Source organism: Typha angustifolia, chromosome 1 (assembly GCF_048772165.1).
Source record: "Typha angustifolia cultivar Huaian chromosome 1, ASM4877216v1, whole genome shotgun sequence".
NCBI lineage: Eukaryota > Viridiplantae > Streptophyta > Magnoliopsida > Poales > Typhaceae > Typha > Typha angustifolia.
In genome coordinates this window covers 5,517,951-5,539,003 of record NC_133239.1, presented here as the reverse complement: position 1 = coordinate 5,539,003, position 21,053 = coordinate 5,517,951, and the positions used below count along the sequence as shown (strand labels likewise).

At 34.6% G+C, this 21,053-nt stretch overlaps 1 protein-coding gene across 1 annotated transcript; it reads left to right on the top strand.

Moving 5' to 3' along the window:
* Positions 1-1,722: 1,722 nt before the first annotated feature.
* Positions 1,723-19,695, top strand: LOC140764736 (protein SIEVE ELEMENT OCCLUSION B-like). The gene is made up of 7 exons (XM_073103506.1): positions 1,723-1,977; positions 2,171-2,281; positions 2,391-2,845; positions 3,083-3,192; positions 11,099-11,226; positions 11,449-11,931; positions 19,096-19,695. The coding sequence occupies exons 1-7, from the start codon at positions 1,723-1,725 to the stop codon at positions 19,318-19,320; spliced, it is 1,767 nt and encodes a 588-aa protein (XP_072959607.1). The 3' UTR covers positions 19,321-19,695.
* The last annotated feature ends 1,358 nt before the right edge of the window (positions 19,696-21,053 follow it).

Below are 21,053 nucleotides of genomic sequence, written 5' to 3'. Positions count from 1 at the left end.
ATTCCTCGAGCCTAGCACTATTACAGATAGGAGAAGAAACCCAAGAAAGAGAAGTAAAGAAGGAAAGAAGAATGAAGGAGAAGAGAAGAAAAAAGAGGAGACAAGGGAGGGGAGTGGGGGTGGTATGGAAGGAAACGGTTGCTGCTGGCCAGCAAGCAACCAGCCTCTCGTCAGCAACTCAATTCCAACAAACTTGAGTCCAATAGAAGAGGAGAGAGAGAGAGAGAAGAAAAAGAAAAGAGAAGGAAAGAGAGGAGGAGATGGTTCACCGACGGTTTAATGATGGTAGAGGGGGCAACGGCGGCGGTCCAAGGTGGTCGGCATCGGTATACCGAGAGGGAGAGACAACTCGAGAGAGGAGAGTGAGAGAGATCAATAAAGAGAGACCAAGAGAGAGGGAGGCGGTGGGGGAGTGGTGGCGCTTCGACGGCGACGGACCCACCACGACTAGTTGGGGCATGTGGCGCCTCCTCCCCTGTATGGCACATGATCGGCTGTGCCATGCACATGTTAAATTCTTTAATTACATTTAGAAATGTAGCTATAATATTTTATAACGATAAATTAGTGGATATAAATATTAGGAAATATATTGTACAATCTAGAGTTTTGTGTATAATTAAGTCGCACTATTTATGAGAGACTTGTATGTGCTAAAATATAGAAGATTGAAATGAAGGTAGAGTTGTGTATGTGTAAAAGCTAAGGTTTTTGAAATGTTTACATTGAGGTAGAGTTATCAATCGTAAATAGGATTCAACTGTAGCACTATGATCTGCTGAGGTTTTTTTTTTTTTTTTCAAAAAGAAAAGGGAAAAGTGTTAAAATATGCCAACTTGTTTAAGAAGATAGCAAGGAAAGGAACATTATTAAGATTAAGGTTGTAAATCTTGGTTTTTAGTCTTCTTTTCTTACAAAGATTATGAACCCTCGTGCCAATTCAAAGACTAGACAAATAAGCTAATCATTTCCGATAAGATGGACAATTAAACTAACACTGTCAAGAAATTGGACAATATCAATAGGAGGATTCAGACCTATGGCCTATAACATGGGCTAGTAGAATCTAACAACTAGTCTACAGTGATCAGCCTGGTTTTATCTTAGATACCTACCCTTGGTTTTCGAACAAAAGGAGACTAAATCGCTATCAGTAGGTTAAAGTTTATAATGTGGAACAAGTGAAGTTTAATGTATGATCATTTAGGAGGACAATGTAATTTCTAAAAGATGTTTTAAGGATACTAATTTAAGCAGTTCAGGAAGAGAAATGGAAATAAGTTACTAGTAGAAAGGAAGAAAAGTAACTAGGAATCAGCTTTTGCCTTTAACTTTGGACTCTCTGATAGATATATCAGCCTTCAATGTTGGTCAAAGCTTGGATTCGATTTGCTTGTTAAAGGGGAAGATGTTGGTATCTTGCAATTTGTAAAGCAAATGAGGTAACTTTGTACCCTCTCAAAACTAAAGAACTAGACAGACTCAAACAAGATTTGCCATCATTTATTCTAACAAAGATATCATTTTAAATTAACCTTTAAAGGAAATAAAGGAAAATAGAATAGCTTTGCCTCTGTACTGGAAGAGTCACTTCCAATGAGTTTGAAAAGCAACAGTATATGTCTCTAACCAATTTCCAGAACTGAAGATTAGCAGTACTATAAACCTTGTTCTTTATACTGGTCACTTGGTTCAAAGAAAGTGGGCCTCAGAGGCAACCACATGGGGATGGAATATTACAATGGCTCATGGATCGTTCCGATAAGATGGACCAGAGTGAATATATATATATATATGGACATGTTGATCAGTAAAGTTCATTCTGTTCAAATGAAGCAGCTTCATATTGGTACCAGCTGTGATGACATCTTGATGAAGAAAATTCTGCAAACACATCTGCCAGATGATAGCACTGTCGATTCTGCTCCATTGATCCATCTGATTGAGAGTATACTCCATGCCGCTCCCATGCCAAGTGTACTACAACTAATGCTCAACTAGATCTCATCTTAGTTTTCTGAAAGAAATCTACCCAGAGTAGTTATTATGCTGCATATTGAACTTATACATATATCACATACATTAGAGTTTTCCCTTATTTTTTGTAGCACCTGAAAGAATCTGATGAATTCTTGCCCACATTGTCCAGCTAATAGCTTTGATTTTACAGATTAATAAGTTAAACAGAGAAGAAATTCAAGCAAACAGTAGTAAATATGACATTGGACTTACCAGCAGCATCAAGACACTGGCATGGACGATCAACCGTATCGCATCTGAGGTAGCAAATTACTTTGCTGGAAATGAATCTTTTGCTTCCTCAATTTTTCCTTCTCTCCCAATGTAGATGACTATATCCTTTTCCTTAAGATCATTGCATTCAATGCCAGATTCTCCAAAGTGGTTCTGGGAACCAATTCTTACATGCAACAACAATGGCTGTCCTAGAACTTCTGGGAAGTCATTCATGGAGTACAAAGCTTGTAATAGTACTTGCAGGATTAGCAATAGCCTATGGGGACTTTTGGCTCATTATGCAGTTCCGTTCTACCAATTGTCTGGCCTTGTCAATAGCAACACTGAAGGGACAAAGGAATTACATGACCCCGAGAAATTTATTTGAGCTAAGGCTTAAGGCTTTGAGATATCTGTTGGATAAAATGGTCAGTGTGACAAAATGCATCTTAGAGTTTGAAGTTCTCCATCTAAATTATGTAAACCTAGGCCATGAAGAAATGGCTGTGCCAAAGACTCAAATCCATAAGGCTTCCTATTGGGTAATCCGAAGTGCAGTGGAATGTGCTTCTCAAATCACTAGCTTGATTGCATTAAATTTTGAGAGCAAGTACATTTTCTATCCCTGATTTTATTTGTTTGTTTTACTGACTTTTATATGTAACTTCTCTGTTAATATTGTATAGTCTATCTCAAGATTATGAGAATGAAATATTTTTTTGAGAATAGTATGAGAATGATATATTACTCAGTATTATTAAAATCTTTACAACATAATTATTCCTTCTGTGCAATTATGAGTTTACAACTGGTGGACGTATTCAAGGTTGCAACTTCTACCTTTCAGAGAGTCAAATGTCATAGCTGCAACATGGGAGCTTTGGAGTCTAGCTTGCAAGGTCAGTGACATGAATGGTCATCTGAGGAAGCAGTATGATGAATTTAACAAACAGATAGGTAATATGACCCTCACAATAGATCACTAAATTCAGAGCTATTTCAACTGCAAATAAGCAACATTTTAATTATCATTAAGGAGAAATAACTTGATGATTTGTTTCCTTCCGCATGTTAAGCTACTTTCTGCATTAAATACTTTATCTCTAGTTGCACAAAATACATTTCTTTTTCCCTCTAGTTTTGATCTATAGACTGACTTATACAGTATGTGTTTTGAAGTGAGACTAGTACCATTAGTAGACACTATCATCGAGTATCCTCATGTCATCCAAAAGACATCATTGTACATCTATGATAAAGCTGTTTGCTTGCAAGTTCGTTTCTATAAAACCAGTTTTCTGTGTTGAGTTCTGCAATGCAAGATTAAAACTCGGTTTCCATAAAACACTAATTTTAGTTGTTTCATTGTATATTATTAAAAAAATCCTTGTTTTACTAAATGCCCTTCCATCGAAGCAGCTAATCCTTGTTTTTCTGAGAATAGCCATAGCCTCAGCCATAAAGGTCTTCATTATTTTCTTTATAAGATAGCACATCTACAAGAACAAAAGTAGAATATAATACTGTACCCTAAATGCCAATTTCTTAAACAACTTGAAAGTAGATCTACATGTAAAATTATCTAACTACCTAATAATCAGAAGAACAGCAAATAGCAAGTTTCGAATGCCAGAGCACTCCATTCCACCTCATTTAATTAAGACCAATCGTCTCCAAGGTCTAAACATATTTACTGCAATTCATTTTCTTACTAGTGGTGCCAAACACATGAGATTGGACCCTTCATCCATTTTCATATGCCACTTTACAGTTTGTTGAAGGATGAAAGTCTAGGATCAAGTTTAGTTAAGTCTTAGGCCAAGAATTTATTTTATCTATAATTTTGCTCCTGAATTTTACTATATCAAAACTGTAGAAATGGCACTTTGCTAATGTAGTAGAGCAAGTGTATCAAATTATGGTTTGTTTAGTTTATTTAAAGTCCTATTAGATTAAAAACTTAGTTTTCTTATGGAGTATGTTTGGACTGTCTTATAAAAAGGACTTAAATTTATAACTAATGATTGATTTATCAAAAGAAGTTTCTTTTGACCAGTTGTGCCATGTTATCTCTCTTGTTCTGTTCATCTTTTACATTTTATCATCCCTTGTTTCATCTCAATCTGAAGGTCCACCATCACATAGGATCCCCCTACTTTGTCCTACATCACAGCTGGTTGATGAAAACTTATGATAGTAAAATTCTCTACATAGGCTTTAGAACACTCACTTCAACTTTTAATAATAATTTCACCTTCAAGTTTAACTTGTTCATTAAACCCTCACCCTCCATGATTCATTTTACCCATGGTTCCCCAAATTGGCTGATCCTAAGTCAAATCAGCCGATCCAGATCGGGGTTGGCCATACCTGATCACAATCCTATGACTAGATAGGCCAAATAGGCCAAAACTAATTTTTTTAAGATTCATGTCAAATCTAAAATGAATCTAATCTTAGGAGACATTAGTAATTAATGTCCTCAACTACCTTCTATTTAAATTTTTAATTTTTACTCTCTATCTCTTACAGACACACTCTTCTCCTATTCCTCATTCTTCACTGAGCTCATCGGGTGTCTAATTTAATGAGCTCCTCCGACTACTCTACACTCTAATGAACTCGAGTGAGTGTTTTTTATTTTTTCTTATTTATCTTCTCTTCTTCGCTCATTTTTTACTCTCATTTTCTTACTGTTGCAGAACAATAGTGAAGGGAGAGATCTATCTTTTCACTGTTGTTTTACAGTAGTTATTTAGGAGTATAAAAATTTGTTAAGTTTAAGTAAAAATTTATCATGATTTTAAGTAAGTTTTTTCTTTAGTTTTTAAGCTTCATATATGACTAATATCTATTTCTTATTTTTTTGTTTTTAGAAATTTTCTTGAATTTTTACATAATATTTAAAATTTTACATAATTAAAAAATAGTCAAAACCGATACAGACAGCCGATGAGACTGATACAACCGATATGTGTCATTTTTTCTAGTAATTGATCTCAATTCAAATACCGAGTTTCGAAACCTTGATTTTACCCCTAAATGACATATATCGAGAGAAGAGCACTGCTATTGGTTAGTCAACAATAAATAAGCAAGCATCAAGATCAACAACAATTGATTTCTAGTCATATTCGATAAAGTCTGTCCCTAGGAAGCACAGAAACTCCAATATGCATGGAGTATCCATATCTAATAGGTATCGGATAAGGAGATGGTCAGATACAGCCCCAATACATATCTGAAATGTTTTGGAAGTATTTGTATTTAAAATAATTCACTTTAATTTCTGGATATAGTGGGGATGCGGCTGGATATATTGTCGATACATTTGGGATACATTTTGGGCTTATTGGGTAATCGGGTGAGTACTAATTGCATAGGTTCAATGTTTTTAAACCTGTTAAGCTTTACCTGTTATTTAAACTAAGAGAAAAAAAATGATCACCTTTCCTTCTCGGTCAATGGTGTGTCCTAGTTCTCATTATCCCTTCCCTCCTGTTCTCTTACTCTCTCTCAATAGCGACGGTGCATTCTTCTCTCAATAGCAGTGCTCTTCTCTCGATGACGATTTGGTATTCTTCTTCCCTGATTTTCTTCTCTCACGTCAGTCTTCCTTCCTCAACGTTGGTCTTCCTTCTCGACGTGGAGCTTCTCATAGAGGATCCTTCTCCTCCCTTGGCTTCCCTTGTCCCCTTCGCAAGCCGATTTTTCTTTACTTTTATCTAATTTCTGTTTTCTTTTTCTCCCTTGACTTTCCCATTCCTTCTCATGCTAGTGTTCTTGTGTTTTTCTCCTTCTCTGTTCCATTCAACTGCACTAGTCCCTCCTCTCCTCCATAGATTTTTCTTCTCTGATTGCATCAGTCCCTATTTATGTTAAATCGTTGTTAGAATGGTTAGTAGAATGTTTTTAGAATGCTTAACTAACAGTTGAATAGTATAATATTAGAATGGTTAGTCCCTTCTTTGTTTTATCTCTTGTATGACAATAACAGTTGAATAGTATAACGTTTCTTTGATGTCATATTACTATAGATAAATGACGACTGAAAGTATGAGTTCCAATACTAGTAGTGGAGCAGATAACAGTGCTCCACTTTAGAAATATGCAACTAAATTAGAAAGGATGGGAGAAAGAGGAGCGAATACTAGGTTTCAATGTAATTTACTATCAACAAACATAAAGAGGATCTTATTATAAGTTGAAAGCTCATGTGATGAGAATTACTAGATGTGAAATCAAACCATGTCCTATAGTAAATAACCATTAAAATGAGGAACTCTATGCCTAGGCTAGTGTCGTTGCCAAAATAAGCTCAATATACTTCTAGTATGCCCTTTGGAATCACTTCTTCTAACATACCCTATGGATCAAAGAAGAGAAGGATAAATAGGGAAATAGCTCTTGAGAAGCCATTTAATATGGTTTCTCGTAATCAACTACACTGTAAAATTGCTAGAATATTCTACTCTGTCAAGTTTATCTTGCTAGAAACTCATATTATGTTCAAGTTTTATACTCTTGTAGCTAGTAGTCGGATAGCAAGTTATTTACCTCTTAGATATAATATTGAAAATGATGCTCCTCCAACAAGAAAGGGCAAACATTGAAAGGTTATTAGAACCCGTTAAAAGCATGTTAAAGGAAAAAGGAATTAGTATTGTGTGCGATAGCTAGACAGATGGACAAAGAAAACCTCTTATCAACTTTTTGGCAATGACTAAGAGTCAGTCCCATGTTTTAGAGTTATAAATAATGAAGGGTAGTATAAAGATATATTTTTTATGATCAGCAAAGTAATTGAATAGATTTTGGCACAAAATGTGATATAACTCATTACTGATAATGCTCATATTTGTAAGTCAGTAGGGATGCTTATAAAGGCTCATTATTCTCGTATTTTTTGGACACCATGTATTGTCCATATATTTAATCTTGTATTAATATATATATATATATATATATATATATATATATATATATATATATATATATATATATATATCACCAAAAAACATTGAGGGAAATGAGATAACTTTTTATAAGTGCGGTTGAATATCTATTGTAGTAGGGAATGTGATATGCATTAAAAACTTTATCATACAACACTCTCTGTAACTTGCCATTTTCAAATGAACTTGTAAATTTAAAGTTATTTACCGTTGTAGATACTCGTTTTACCTTAGTTATTATGATATTGAGATTCAAAAATATCAAATGTGGACTACAAATGATGATTACTAGTGATAAATGAAATTGTCATAAAGAAGATGGTAAAAGACCATGATTCTCAGTTTCAGCCGATTCCGATCTTAATAGACTACTTTCGGTAGGGTATCACCAACTGGATAAACCAAGTTTTGATCATTTTGGTTGAAAGAAACCAAATTGGAAGAGAGAAAAGGAGAAGAGAACATCAAGAAAGAAAAGGAGAAAAAGAGAGAAGAGAGAGAGAAATAAATAAAGCATAGGGGTAAGAACCAAGGTTCGAAAAATCGAAACTGGGATCGACCTTCCGAAAAAACGATACATATCGGGATCTAGTTGGACTTTTTAATTATGTAAAATTCTAAATATTATTTAAAAATGTAGGAAAACTTCTAAAAATTTAGAAAAAAGTTTACCAAAAATAAAAAAATAAAGAAAGAAAAACTATGGTATAATAAAAATTAAAAAGAAGAATAGATTAGAAAGAGAGTGAGTAAAAAAAAAATTAAACAAGAGAAAGAAAAACCATAGTGCAATGAAGAAGAAGAAGAAAAGAAAAGAAAAATGGAGAAAACGAAAGAAATAAAAAAAATTGAGAGAAAAATAAAAAATAATTTAAAAAATTATATACCGGAGTTTGTCAGAGTTTATCAGAGTTCATCAGAGTTCATTGGAACTAGATCTCTCTGTAAAAAAAATAATTGCTATATAGTAAGGAGAGAAAAAAAGAAAGAAAACGTGAAAGAAAGATAGAGAGTAAGAGAGTGAGAAGAGTGAAAGAGAGAAACAAATATAGAAAGTTCAGATTAGGCCTAGATTGGAATCGGCCAATCCGATGAACCATGGTAAGAACTGAAAAAAAATAACATAAATGAGGCACTAATTTTTACGTTTTCTCTAAATATTATTTCTTTTGTTTGTTTATTTTTTAACTGTCTTGAATTTTGAGCCATGCCCAAGCACCTGCCTACCATAGATGTTACTTGACCCATTTCTTGCTAATTTACCACCTATAATCTTTTAAAGTCTTGTGTACTGTCACGACCGAAAATAGGAATCATGACTGGCCATGCATCTTAATATGCTTGAGATACACGAAGCCTTATTAATACTCTCTACGTGTACGATGGCAAAATAAATAAAAATATGCTTTATTAAATTTTAAAACTAATTACAATAAAGATAAAACAGTGTTAATGTTTTTGAGTCTCTAAACTAAATAAATAAAACTTCTAATCTAAAGCATAAAATCTAAAAGAGCGAAAAAGTAAATAGGTAAATCCTAAGTGGAGGTGAAGTCCACGTACATCTTGCTCAGTCACCCCGCTGACTATTACCTGAAATGGATAAATAAATACAAAAAAATAGAATTCATGAGCCAACAACTATAGCTCAGTGAGTGGAATCACTCGAAAACCAAATAAATTCTACATTATATTAATGCTGAAAAAGATTAAACTAAAAGCAAGAATATCCATAAATATATGGAATAGGTATGCTCTCTAAATAATAACAATGATAACAATAGAGAGAGTCATAACTTGTAATCTTGCACGTTTTCAAGATATTAACATCTTTGCAATATTTATACTATCATATGCCTCAATGGGTCTAAACTCTATGGATCCACATCAATTAGAAGTCACCTCGAGATGACGCTCAGGACTTTTCTTCATAGTTGATCCGGTAAGGGTCATCAGATAGTATCACTCTGTGATCAACACACTGTCTTTTTCTCTAACCGTTAAGAGACGTTAGAGTCACCTAAGAAATTTTCTCATTCATCCTAGGACTGTTCCCTAACCCCGCCAGAGTCACCTAAGAAAGTCACCGCAGTGATCTAATTTATGACTTTTCCCTAGACTTTTAAATAAACTTGAGTCACCACGAAAAATCGCAAGCGATTTATACCGGGACTGTTCTCTAAGTCGTACCAATACTAGTCTCATTTTTCTTTTCACAAATTTCAATATTTGCACGAAGTATGGTGATGCACTGAGTATAATGATTAAATGCACACAGAAAATATAACAATTAAATTTTTTGCACGTAAGGATAAAATAAATAGATTTGCACACAAGAATCGTAACAATTAAATTTTTGCACGTAAGGGGTGAAATAAATAATTTGCACACAGAAAATTTACATAGAGTGACAAAAGTACGAAATATAATAAATTAAATATGTGAATGAACCCACTTACCTGAGTCTAGGCAAGACAACTGAAATCTCAAATCTCTAGCTCACGTACTAAAAATCACCACCTTAAATAATAAATAATAATAAAATTCTTTTAATTTGAATAATATCAATATTTTTAAAATTTTAAAAAAACTAAAAAGAACTAAAATGAGTTTAATTACTCATTGAATTAGGCTGGGCTAATGCTAGCCCGGCCCAATTCAAAAAAAAATAACCAATTGAGCTGGGCCAAGGCCCAACCAAAATTAATTGGGTAGGGCTGTGGGTTAGCCCGCAGCCCACCCAAATAAATGGTTCGGTTCGGGTCGGGTTTTTGGATCCGAAATCCAACCCAAACCCGAACCCAAAATTTAATAGAAAAGGGGTTGGCTCGGGTTTAACCCGAGCCAACCAACCCGTTCTTCTTCCTTCTTGCGCCCAACGTGAGGAAGGGAGGAATCGAGGGAGAGTGAGTGGCCGCAGGCGACTCTACCGACGACGGTTCACGACCGGCTCCCGCTCTCTCTCTCTCTCTCTCTCTCTCTTCGTCGTTCTCACGTGGTGGAGGAGAACCCACCACCGACGGCTGCCACCGAGGCCGACGTCGATTGGAGCCACGAGGGCTCCCTAGAAGATATCACCAATACCGAGCTTGGAGCACGAAGCTTCTGGTGATGATGCCGTTGCGACCCGAAGCCGCCGATCGGCCAGATTTGCCGGTGGAGCCGAAATCCCCAAATTAGGTATTTTCGATTTACCCTATTAAACTTTAATTAAAATTTATAGGCGGGAGAGGGCTTACCAACGAGTCGTGTGGTGGTCTCCGATGGCTCCGGCGGCACTGCGACGGGCCGATCCTACAGCGACGACTCCGACGGTGAGAAAGAGGAAAGCGAAAGAGGGGAGGAAGAAGAGAGAGAAGAGGGCTGAGATGGTCAAGCAGAGAGAGAAAAGATATTAGGGTTTTAATTTATAGATTAAGAAAAAATCCTAATCTAATCCAATCCGGATTAGGCCCGATTCTGCCCAACGCCTCGTCGCGTGCCGGAGAGGGAGAGGGGAGGGGCTGCACGTGCAGAGCATGTGCACCCTTCTCTCTCAACTCCTAATTTTATTTTTATTTTTACTTTTTTTTTTTTGGTTCTGACATGTACCACACAAAAGTACTAGATGTTCATTGCTTCATATAACTACATTGGGTACAATTGCTCCATCGTTCTATGAGCTAAATGAATATAGTACTGAGTATTTACATGAATTTCAGGGATTCAACTACATTGGATACAAATGTCCTTTCATTCTATGAGCTTAATGAGTATACCATTTACATGAATTTCAACGAGTTTTAAACTAAGCCTTGATAGTGTAGCTAAATGAGCATTTCTATATATATTGTGATCTGAAACTTCCTAATTTTTATAAATTATCTTTCTCAAACTTACATTGGTTTTCTTCATTTCTGTTTTATCAGAGAAAAATGTGTTTTCAAGTCTCTTGCAGTCCTTTGAGGACAACCAATTAGATAAACAAAAAATTTTGAGGACATTATTTGCCCTAAAGGATGAATGCCCACTTTTGGACTGCCTCTCAAACAAAAAGGTTAGTATCATATCAGAAATTACTTTACTACCAATTCTAATATATTAATGTTTAGAGCATTATCCCAGCTCAACAATGCCTTACACTCTATGAGATGAATCATATTTGTTTGTTGGTTGTTTTTCTTATCTTATATAAAATTATTTCCTATGTTGCTTATATTTCATTAACTAGTCATGCATCTATTAGGAACTGATCCTCTTCCTTACGGTGATTGTATAGGTAGGTATTGATGTGCTTAGAGAAGAGGAGGTTATAATCTTTATATCAAGTGTGGAATTATGTCTAGAAGAACTACTCCTGCTGGAACAACAACTTGATAATGGCCCACATTATGGGTCAGAGATTTCCTTCAAGATTGTTTGGGTTCCTATTGCAAAGTCTGCACAGTGGTCTGCCGATGAAAGGAAGACATTTCATGAGATGATAGACATCTTACCATGGTATTCCCTATACGAACCTTCAAATTTGTCTTCATCAGCCATACAGTTTTTCCAAGAAGTGTGGCAGTATCAAGGGGATCCATTGATGGTAGTTCTAGATAGTGAAGGAAAGATCAAATCAATAAATGCAATCAATGCCATATCAATATGGGGAACAAAAGCTTACCCTTTTTCAGTTTCACGTGAAAGAGATCTGTGGAAAGAACAAAGCTGGACTGTGGAATTTCTAGTTGATGATCTTGACCCCATCATATCCTACTGGGTATGTTTCTCAACCTAGCTCCGTAATGCAACACTATTTCGTATTAACCAAACTAATGTTTATGATATTATAGTAAGAAAACATAATAAGTGCCATTAACTTGTAACTTGAAAGTTGAAAATATACTTATAGAACTTAGGAAAGGTTAAAGAACTCTCTTCATTTGGATGACTATGCTCTTACTAAGTACTTAAAAACTCATTACTTCCTTTTATTTTCTTCATTTAGTTTTCCTTTCCATAGTAATGTAATAAATTTACTAATTCAACAAAAATATGTTGCCAAGATGATACAGCATATTGTGACAAAAAAGATTTTGAAGCATAAGTTATTTTTTCTCCTAGTTCAACTAGTAAGGAAGGACTAAATAGAAAAGGCAATCCTAGGCTTATCAAAAACTACCTGGAACTATAAATATAGATCCATACTTGATCCATCCCCTAAAGGAATATCTAGTCCTAACCTAGTGTAAATCAGATAATATAGAAACTTCAAATTAACCTAGTCATGGAAATTAAACAGCAAGGAAACAATGAAGTTGAAAGTTCATTCATAGTGAAGCAAAGGAAGACCTACTAGTGCACACGTAATAATATTAGATAGTCGGCACTGTATGGGGCAAGTCGATGACACTCCCCTAAGCTGACATGTGCTGTCCTGTGCCAGAGTGTGTCTGTAACACCTGTATCACTCAATGAAACTCTTTTTGGAAATTTCTTTGTTAACAAGCTTATTTACCAAACTAAGAAAAGAAAATCAGGAGAAAGTGAGATCTAGGAGATAAGTTGAACGAAGGATGAGAACTTCAAATCTCATCAAAAGATATGCTTTTCTTAATTTCTCTTCCTAAATTCTTCAGTTTAGAAACTAAATCCAAGATTAATCATTATGTAGCATAGTGAAGTTAGATCTATCATTTGCAAGAGTCACTCTACATAGGTCTACCATTTTATGATAGATCCATATAAAATACTCTTCACATATAGGAAACAAGGAAAGGAAAGTTATTTGATATTATTAGTTGAATCATATTTCTACTTGATTATTGTTATATTTAAATCGTTTACAATATTATCTAAGGATAAAAGACTCAAATGCAATCTTTAATATGTTTATTAGAACATAAAATATGTATAACCTTAAAAGCCTATTTAGATGTGTGCCAGTCGCACAGTAAGGGTGTGCGGACAAGCACGTGATATTGACATGGGAATCCGTTTTAGAAAATGCATTTGAAGGGAAGAATGGCACAACATTTTCATCGTACAGATTATATAGAAAAAGAATCTCAAAGGTACATTATTAATCATTTGTAGAAGATCTTGCTGGCCCAACAAGCATAATAGATTGGCCTTAGTCTGACATAGTTGTAAATATGCCAAAAAATCTTAGTACAAGACCTTTATACTAGTCAAATCAAATGTGATCGGACCGGCCTGATTTTGATTAGGCATCATCTTTTGTGTAGGATAGCAACAAGATTATTTGTGTCTCTATGAGCTAACCCAATAATGACCTTAAACCTTAACTTGTGGTCTTCTAGCAACCATATTCAAAAAGATGCTACATGCATTTATTCTAGCAAAGCTCATTCTTGTCCTTTTGCAATTCTTTTATAATTAACAAAAATGTACTTACATTAGGATATCAATTATTATAATAATAAAATATTATATGACCTTATAATTCTTATATCAATGAATAGTACTACAACAATTCACTCGGATCCCTAGTTAGGGCGAGGTACGTAAGTCATGCCAATTAACCACTCCATAAAGATGAAATGGCGGTGTGTTCACTGAGGGATTATCAAGGATCTCATTGAGGGGCCATTTGGTTTCATGTATTTCTAGATGTTGCATCAATAGCTTTAAATAAGAAATTAACATGAGCAAAACCTTAAGATCCTTCCCTCTTCTCTTCTTACCAAAGGTTGAGCAACTGTCTTTTTCTAAGAATTAATTTGAGTAGATGTCAAGATGCTACTTATGGGCCTAAATTGGCACTTGGGAAGGCTATATTATAACATTTATAAGATAAAAAGTGATTTTTCATATCAACAATTGTCATGCCGGCCACACACTTGCAGACCATGCCGAAAGAATAGGGGCTCCATTGCCGGTCCCATCCAAGAGAAGAAGAGGAGCATCCACCACGGAATAATCTCCTCCCCAAGCTATCGCGCTCATATCTAATACTTTAAGTTAGATCTATAAAGTAGATCATTTATACTTTTATCCCATGTGTCATTTGCCCTACTCCTATCCATGGAAACTAGTTTTGGCCGATCCCAAGTGAGATCGGCCGAAATGGATCAAGATCAACCATAGCCAATCCTAACTAGGGTTTCGATCTGATAGACCGATACCCGATCCATTTCGGGTCAAGATCAGCTGATACTTGAAATCGGGAGAGAAAAAAGGAGAAAGAGAGCTCATCAGAGAGAGAGAGAGAGAGAGAGAGAGAGGAGAGAGAGAGAGAGAGAATAAAGGAAGAAAATAGCCTATATCGACTTGGTGGGGGGAGGGGGAGAGAGAGTGTGGGAGCAAGAGTGAGAGTGCTAGGGGGGGAGAGAGAGAGGGAGAGAGGAAGTAGTTGGTGAGGGAGAGGGAGAGGATGAGGGAAAGAGAATTATTTTTAAAGGAGAGATTTAATAACAAAGAGGTAATGGGAGAGAGTTTTAGTGGGGGAGAGAGTTTGATGATAAAGAGAGGTAGTAGGAGAGAGTTAGTAGCGGAGAGAGTTTAACAAGAGAGAGGGGTAGTGGGGAAGAGAGTTTGATAAAAGAGAATTAGTAGAAGAGAAGGTAAGAATTTTTTTTATTTATGTGAGAGAGAAAGTGTCATGACTCGAAATTGGAATCATGACCGATCATATATCTCAATACACTTAAGATACACAAAGCCTTACTAATACTTTCTAAGTACACAATGACAATAATTAATAAATTAAAAGAATTTAATTTATATAATTTAACCCAATCATAATGAAAATAACCAATGTCATCATTAATGCGTCTCTAAACAAATTGAATTAATAATTAGTCTAAAACATAAAGACCAAAAGAACGGAAAGGTAAAAAGGTAGGTCCTAAGTGGAGGTAAAATTCCGGTGCATCTCGCTTAATCGCCACGCTGACCATTACCTAAAATATTAGAAGAGGAAGATCCATGAGCTAACAACTATAGCTCAGTGAGTGAAATTTACTCGAAAGCCAAATAAATCTAAAATTTATAACATTAAATAAAAATCCAAATTCAATGATATAAAATGTCAATTCTACTAAGCATGTTCTTAAAGTAACAATAATAATGATAATAATAATAATAGAAAGTCATATCTCGTAACATGCTAAGTTTCAACATACTAAAATTTTTCTCAATATTGTCTATATTGAGTCTATACCCTATGAATCTACATCAACTAGAAATCACCTCAAGATGATGCTTAGGTCGTTTCCTTATAGCTAATTCGGTTATGGTCATCAGGAGGTATCACTATTGATAAACGTACTCTATCTGTTCCACTAATCGTTGAGAGAGATTAGTTACATCAGAAAGTCTTTTGATCTATCTTGGGATTGTTTACTAACCTCGCCAGAGTTACATAAGAAAGTCACCGTAGTGATTTGAAATAAGACTTTCCCCTAGATTTCCAATTAAACTTTGAGTTACCATAGAAAATCGCAAGCGATCTATACCAAGACTGTTCTAAATCATACTAATATCATCTATATTATTCCCTAATAAAATTTGCAATTTACACGAAGTAAAGCGATGCACTGAATTATATATTTTATGCACAGAATTATAATAATTAAATTACACACAAAAAATGTAACAAATAAATTTGCACATAGAGAAATGCGTGGTCTGATAAAAGGTACGAAATATACTATGAATAAATATGTGAGTGAACCCACTCACCTAGTCTAAGTAAAATAATTGGAATCTCTAATCTCTAGTTCACATGCTAAAAATCACTATCTTTAATAATAAATAACAATAAAATTTTAAATTAAATAATATTAAGATTTCTAAAATTTAAAACTAAATATATTACTTATTTGGATCAAAACAAGACCAATTGGTTGGGCTAGGTTGTAGTTGGCCCACACCCAACCACCCACTTAAATAGATTGGACTAAAGGCCCAATCCAATTAAGTAAATCGAGTCGAGTCGAGTCCCTTGTATTCGAAATCCAACTTGACCCAAATCCAATAGCTTAAAGGATGAAGCCAAGACTCGGGTTGCTCGAGTCTGCCTTTTTTATCCCAAAGGGACTGATGAGAGAGAGAGAGAGAAACACCGGCAATCTCACAAATTAGGTATTTCTAATCTACTGTATTAAACTTAAATTAAATTTAAGGGGTAGGATATGGCTTACCGACAAGTCGCATGGTGGTCTGCAATTGCTTCGGCGGTGCTTCGACAGTTTAATCCCAAGGTGGGTGCTCCGACGGGAAGGAAAGAGAGAGAGAGAGAGAATGACGTATCCCCAAATACTAAGGTTAGGGTTTTAATTTATAGGATTGCTTTTTGGACCTTTATTTGAGATCAAATTTGGATTCAGAGTGGCCAAAATCACCCGACCACCCCTTCGTCGTGTAGCTGCGAAGGAGAAGGGAGGGGAAGGGGGGGTGCACGTGCATTGCACGTGCGACCCCTTCTTTTTAGTTCTTACAGGGAGAGAGAGTGTGAGTGGTAGAAATAGAGAGAGATTGAAAAATTAATATTTATTTTTTTAATTTTTAGACTTTATATATAAATAATTTATATTTATATATTATTATTATTTTCTCAAAAATTTAGAATTTTTATGTAATTTAAAAACTATTTTAAAATATAAATAAATATGAACTATTAATACTGCCGACACCGCCGATACATATCGTTTTTTTAGACGGCCAATCCCAATCCTGACTCCAATACTTAGAACCTTAATCCTATCATCTTCAACCTTCATCTAGGGCACCGCTAAGAAAGGAAAGGACTCTTATGGCAATGATAAGAGAGGAGACTGACGGCTTCGTAGCAAAGCTCTTTTCCATTAATAGCCTCCTCCAGCTGCTAGGAGATAGGAGGGAGGGTGTCATGCGACCCCTTATACCATGTGCTGATAGTGCACCGGCACGACAATCCTTGTTTCATATTACAGTTAGGATGCATAGATATGCATATAAATGTAGCTTTGTCAATTACATGAAACCCAAAACCCCTTGAGCCTGTTTTATATTTGGTGAATTAATAAGAAGTTGCTTAGCCTTAAGCTATGTTTTTATCACTATTCTTCTGTTTTGCTTTCTACACGTTTATTAGTGTAGTTATTAAGAGATATAGTATATCGCAAGATATACTGAAGTATTAAGATATATTATTAGATGTTATCCTTATTATTAGTATTAACCATGCTTTGGATTTTAACACTTTTCTAAAATACTATCTTAGCTTTCAAAATATAGAATACAAAATAATGAGCACACATCATTGAAAATGATATCGACCTGGTTGTACGAAAAAGAGCCCCTACCAGCTCTCTCCTCTTTTTCCTCTTTCCGGGTCCTTATCAGCTCTCTCCTCTTTCTCATTATTTACATCTTCGCCCTAAAACTTGTATTGTCTAGCCATCACTTGTTGTTGCTTCCTGCAATATATAAAGGCAGTCAATTTAGCATCTCTGTCCATCTAAATCCTAATATAAGGAGTAATAGTTGTGATAAGATCTAGTTAGATAGAGAAAAGTGACCCTGGAATTGATGGAAATCTGACAAGTTGTGCAAAATCGATCAGTCACAGAATTACTGATTCCTTAGCTGGCTTAGATCTGAAAATTGATAGTCAATTTAGTTAATTAGGAAACGTTGATCAACACTTGCAAGACTGGTGCAACAACAAAACTACAAGAGAAGAAAGACAAGAGGTATTAAGAAAATCCTAAAGGGAAAGGATGACTAATATGTTCCCTCATTAAACCCCATGGATCTTTCGGTTAACCCCCCTGCAAGACATATTTGGTAGATACATATGTTTATCCATTCTAGGGGAAATATCAATTTAAATACAAAAGTTTACCAGCTTAATGTACAATAGAGCTTACTTCATAAAGGCATCATAACTTTGACCCTCCAAAAGTGGTAAGTCAATTCAAGTTGGAAACCTCCAAAATCTTTCCTATCAACACGACTTGATGAATGAAGCCTAAAAGTTTCTTCCTATAATAGCTTTTCTAGGTCTTCGTGATTATTAGCGCATTCCACAGAGATTACAATTTTCATTTAGCACTACAACTATTATGCCATTTTATGTGTTAGATAATGAGTTGACCTATTAGTTTAAGTTGTTAAATAACGGACTAATAATACATATCATACCTTTAACACACCTTTCCGCGTGCGACCTCTATTCAAAACATGTAGACAAATAAAAGATAACAAAGTGTGCAACACTACTGCATAAAAAAATATAAAATAAGGATCAAATGGGCCTAAAGGAGATATCTTTATTACTTAGTTGTTGTCAACTCACTAATTACTCTTACACTGTTAGAGAATAGTGAATTTTATATTTTATATTCTAGCATTCCCTCTCACATTTGAGCTTTAGACATTTTGATAAACCAAAGAAGTGGACTTCATTGAAATGAGTAGAGATTTCACATTTTAAACAACATATGAGTCTAACAGGATTCGAACTTAGAGTCTGTGCTTTAATACCATGTTAGCTTATCAATTATTCTAAAAGCTTAAGATGTTAGAGAATAATAATTTTTTTATATTTTGTATTCTAAGCTTGACATTTTAATAGGCCCGTGAAGTTTACTTGATTTAAATGAATGACGTTTTATATTTTAAACAACATATGGAACTAGTAGTATTCGAACCAAAGACCTTTGCTCTAATACTATGTCAACTTACGAGCTACTCTAAAAACTTAAGTTGTTCAAGAACAGCGGTTTTTATATTTTACATTCTAATAGTAATTAGCAGTTATTAAGTTTAGGAGAATATTAAAAATCATGTCTTAAAATAATATTTTTATACCTTAGCATGTGAAAGAACCCAATGTACCTTTCCTATAAGAATTTGATTGGTTAAAACATCCTCACAATCTCAAATTTCACTTATCTTTTGTTTACCAATTGTAATACAAATTTTGTTGTTACAGATAGAAGATAGAAGGAATATTTGTATCTATGGAAGTGATGACCTAAGATGGATTCGAGAACTCACTAACAAGATGAATAAAATCAATAGGTATGGAAAATTTGTAGAGTTAGTATATGTTGGAAGCAAGTACCGTGAACAAACAAGAGACATTTTATCAATTTTTGCAAAAGAAAACTTGAGCAGTTTCTTGTCCTTTACAAAAATTTGTATGTTTTGGTCATGACTAAAGAGCATGCATAGTTCAAAATTACATCTTGGATATGCAATTGAATCAGACTCTATAATGGGAGAAGTCAACTCTTTGTTGAATTTTAGTTCAGAACATACAAGTTGGTTACTTTTAAGTGAAAGAGCATCAACTGAAATTGTCAAACTTCCTGGGAACAAGGCCTTGGAACTTTTATCAGAGTTTCATGTTTGGGAGCCAAAAATAAGCAAGTTTGGATTCTTGGGTGCAATGAGGAAAGCTCTCGACCCTCCCTCACTGGTAGATCATTGCGAGTACTTTATCATCAGTCCTGATGTTGAGGATCTGAATGAAAGGATTCCTGTTTGCGAGAAATGTAATTGTCACATGAAGAAGCACTATATGTATCAATGTTTGAATCACACCATCCAATCACCGATGCGTCAATAAATTAGGATTCAAAAGACTTTTCTATCCTTTTTCGTCTTCTTATTCTTACTTTGTTCAAAGAGTCAATGAATTTTCTTACCTATGTGCTATACTAATTTCTCAATTCATTTCTACAACAAAAAGTCTCTTCAAGAAAATTACAATAGTTTGCCGGAAAAACTCAAGTATCAACATTATCAAAGTTATTGTTGGGAATATAGTGGGACTGAAGATCCAAGTGTAAACAATAAACAATTATACACATTCAAATCCCGATGCTATAGTTACGTATATGATCTGCAAAATAGATGATTTATTTTATAGGCATTTGGAACTACAATACTATTCCAAGGGGCCTCCTATCTTGCCTACTAAGTAAGAACAACCCACAAGAACCACAATTTGTTTCACAGTGATATTAGCTACAGTCTTGATTACCTTGCTTGTCTAAGAGTAATCTTTCCCTTTTTTGAGCAAATTTCTTTGGTTGCGATAGCTCCATCTTGCAAATTACTCATCAAACCACGCAATCTAGGTTGTTTTCTAGAATAAACTGCTATAGAGTTTGATTTCTGATTTATGCATCAGTGTCAACCATGTATGACCAAGGAAGTTAGATTTCAACATGTGGCAAGAGACACAAGATAGCAATATATAAAAAGGGAAATCCAGTTTTCTTACTATTATACAACAAATAAGAGAAATTGGACAAAAAGACTCGAATAGTGAGTTAGTGAAGTATAACTAACATGGTACATCAAGATCTCATTGAATTAAAGAGTGCACAACCTATGTAGGATGTAGCAGAAGATAGGGAGCTCTAGGCGAAATAGCTTTTGAACAAGTCCTACAGAAGTAATATGTCCATTACACAAAGAAATTGCACCTATTCAAGATATGAATTATATTTGAAAGTTCTTTTAGATAAAATAGTAGGTCTAGAGTAACCTTATTACGAAATATAAGATTATAATATTTATAACATTATAAGATCATAGGCAAAATAGCTTTTGAACAAGTCCTATGGAAGAAATATGTCCATTACACAAAGAAATTGCACCTATTCAAGATATGAATTATATTTGAAAGTTATTTTGGATAAAATAGTAGGTCTAGAGTAACCTTACTACAAAATATAAGATTATAAGATTATAATATTTATAACATTATAACATCAACCATATGGTAATATTTAAGCATGATTCAAGTAGTAATTATATGCAAAAAGACAAACTATTAGGAATTGTTAACTGATAGCCGGGTCTTTTACTTCTTCATTAGAGTACTCCTAAGTAAATGATAGAAATGTATAAAATTGGCATATTAATTGACAATAAGAG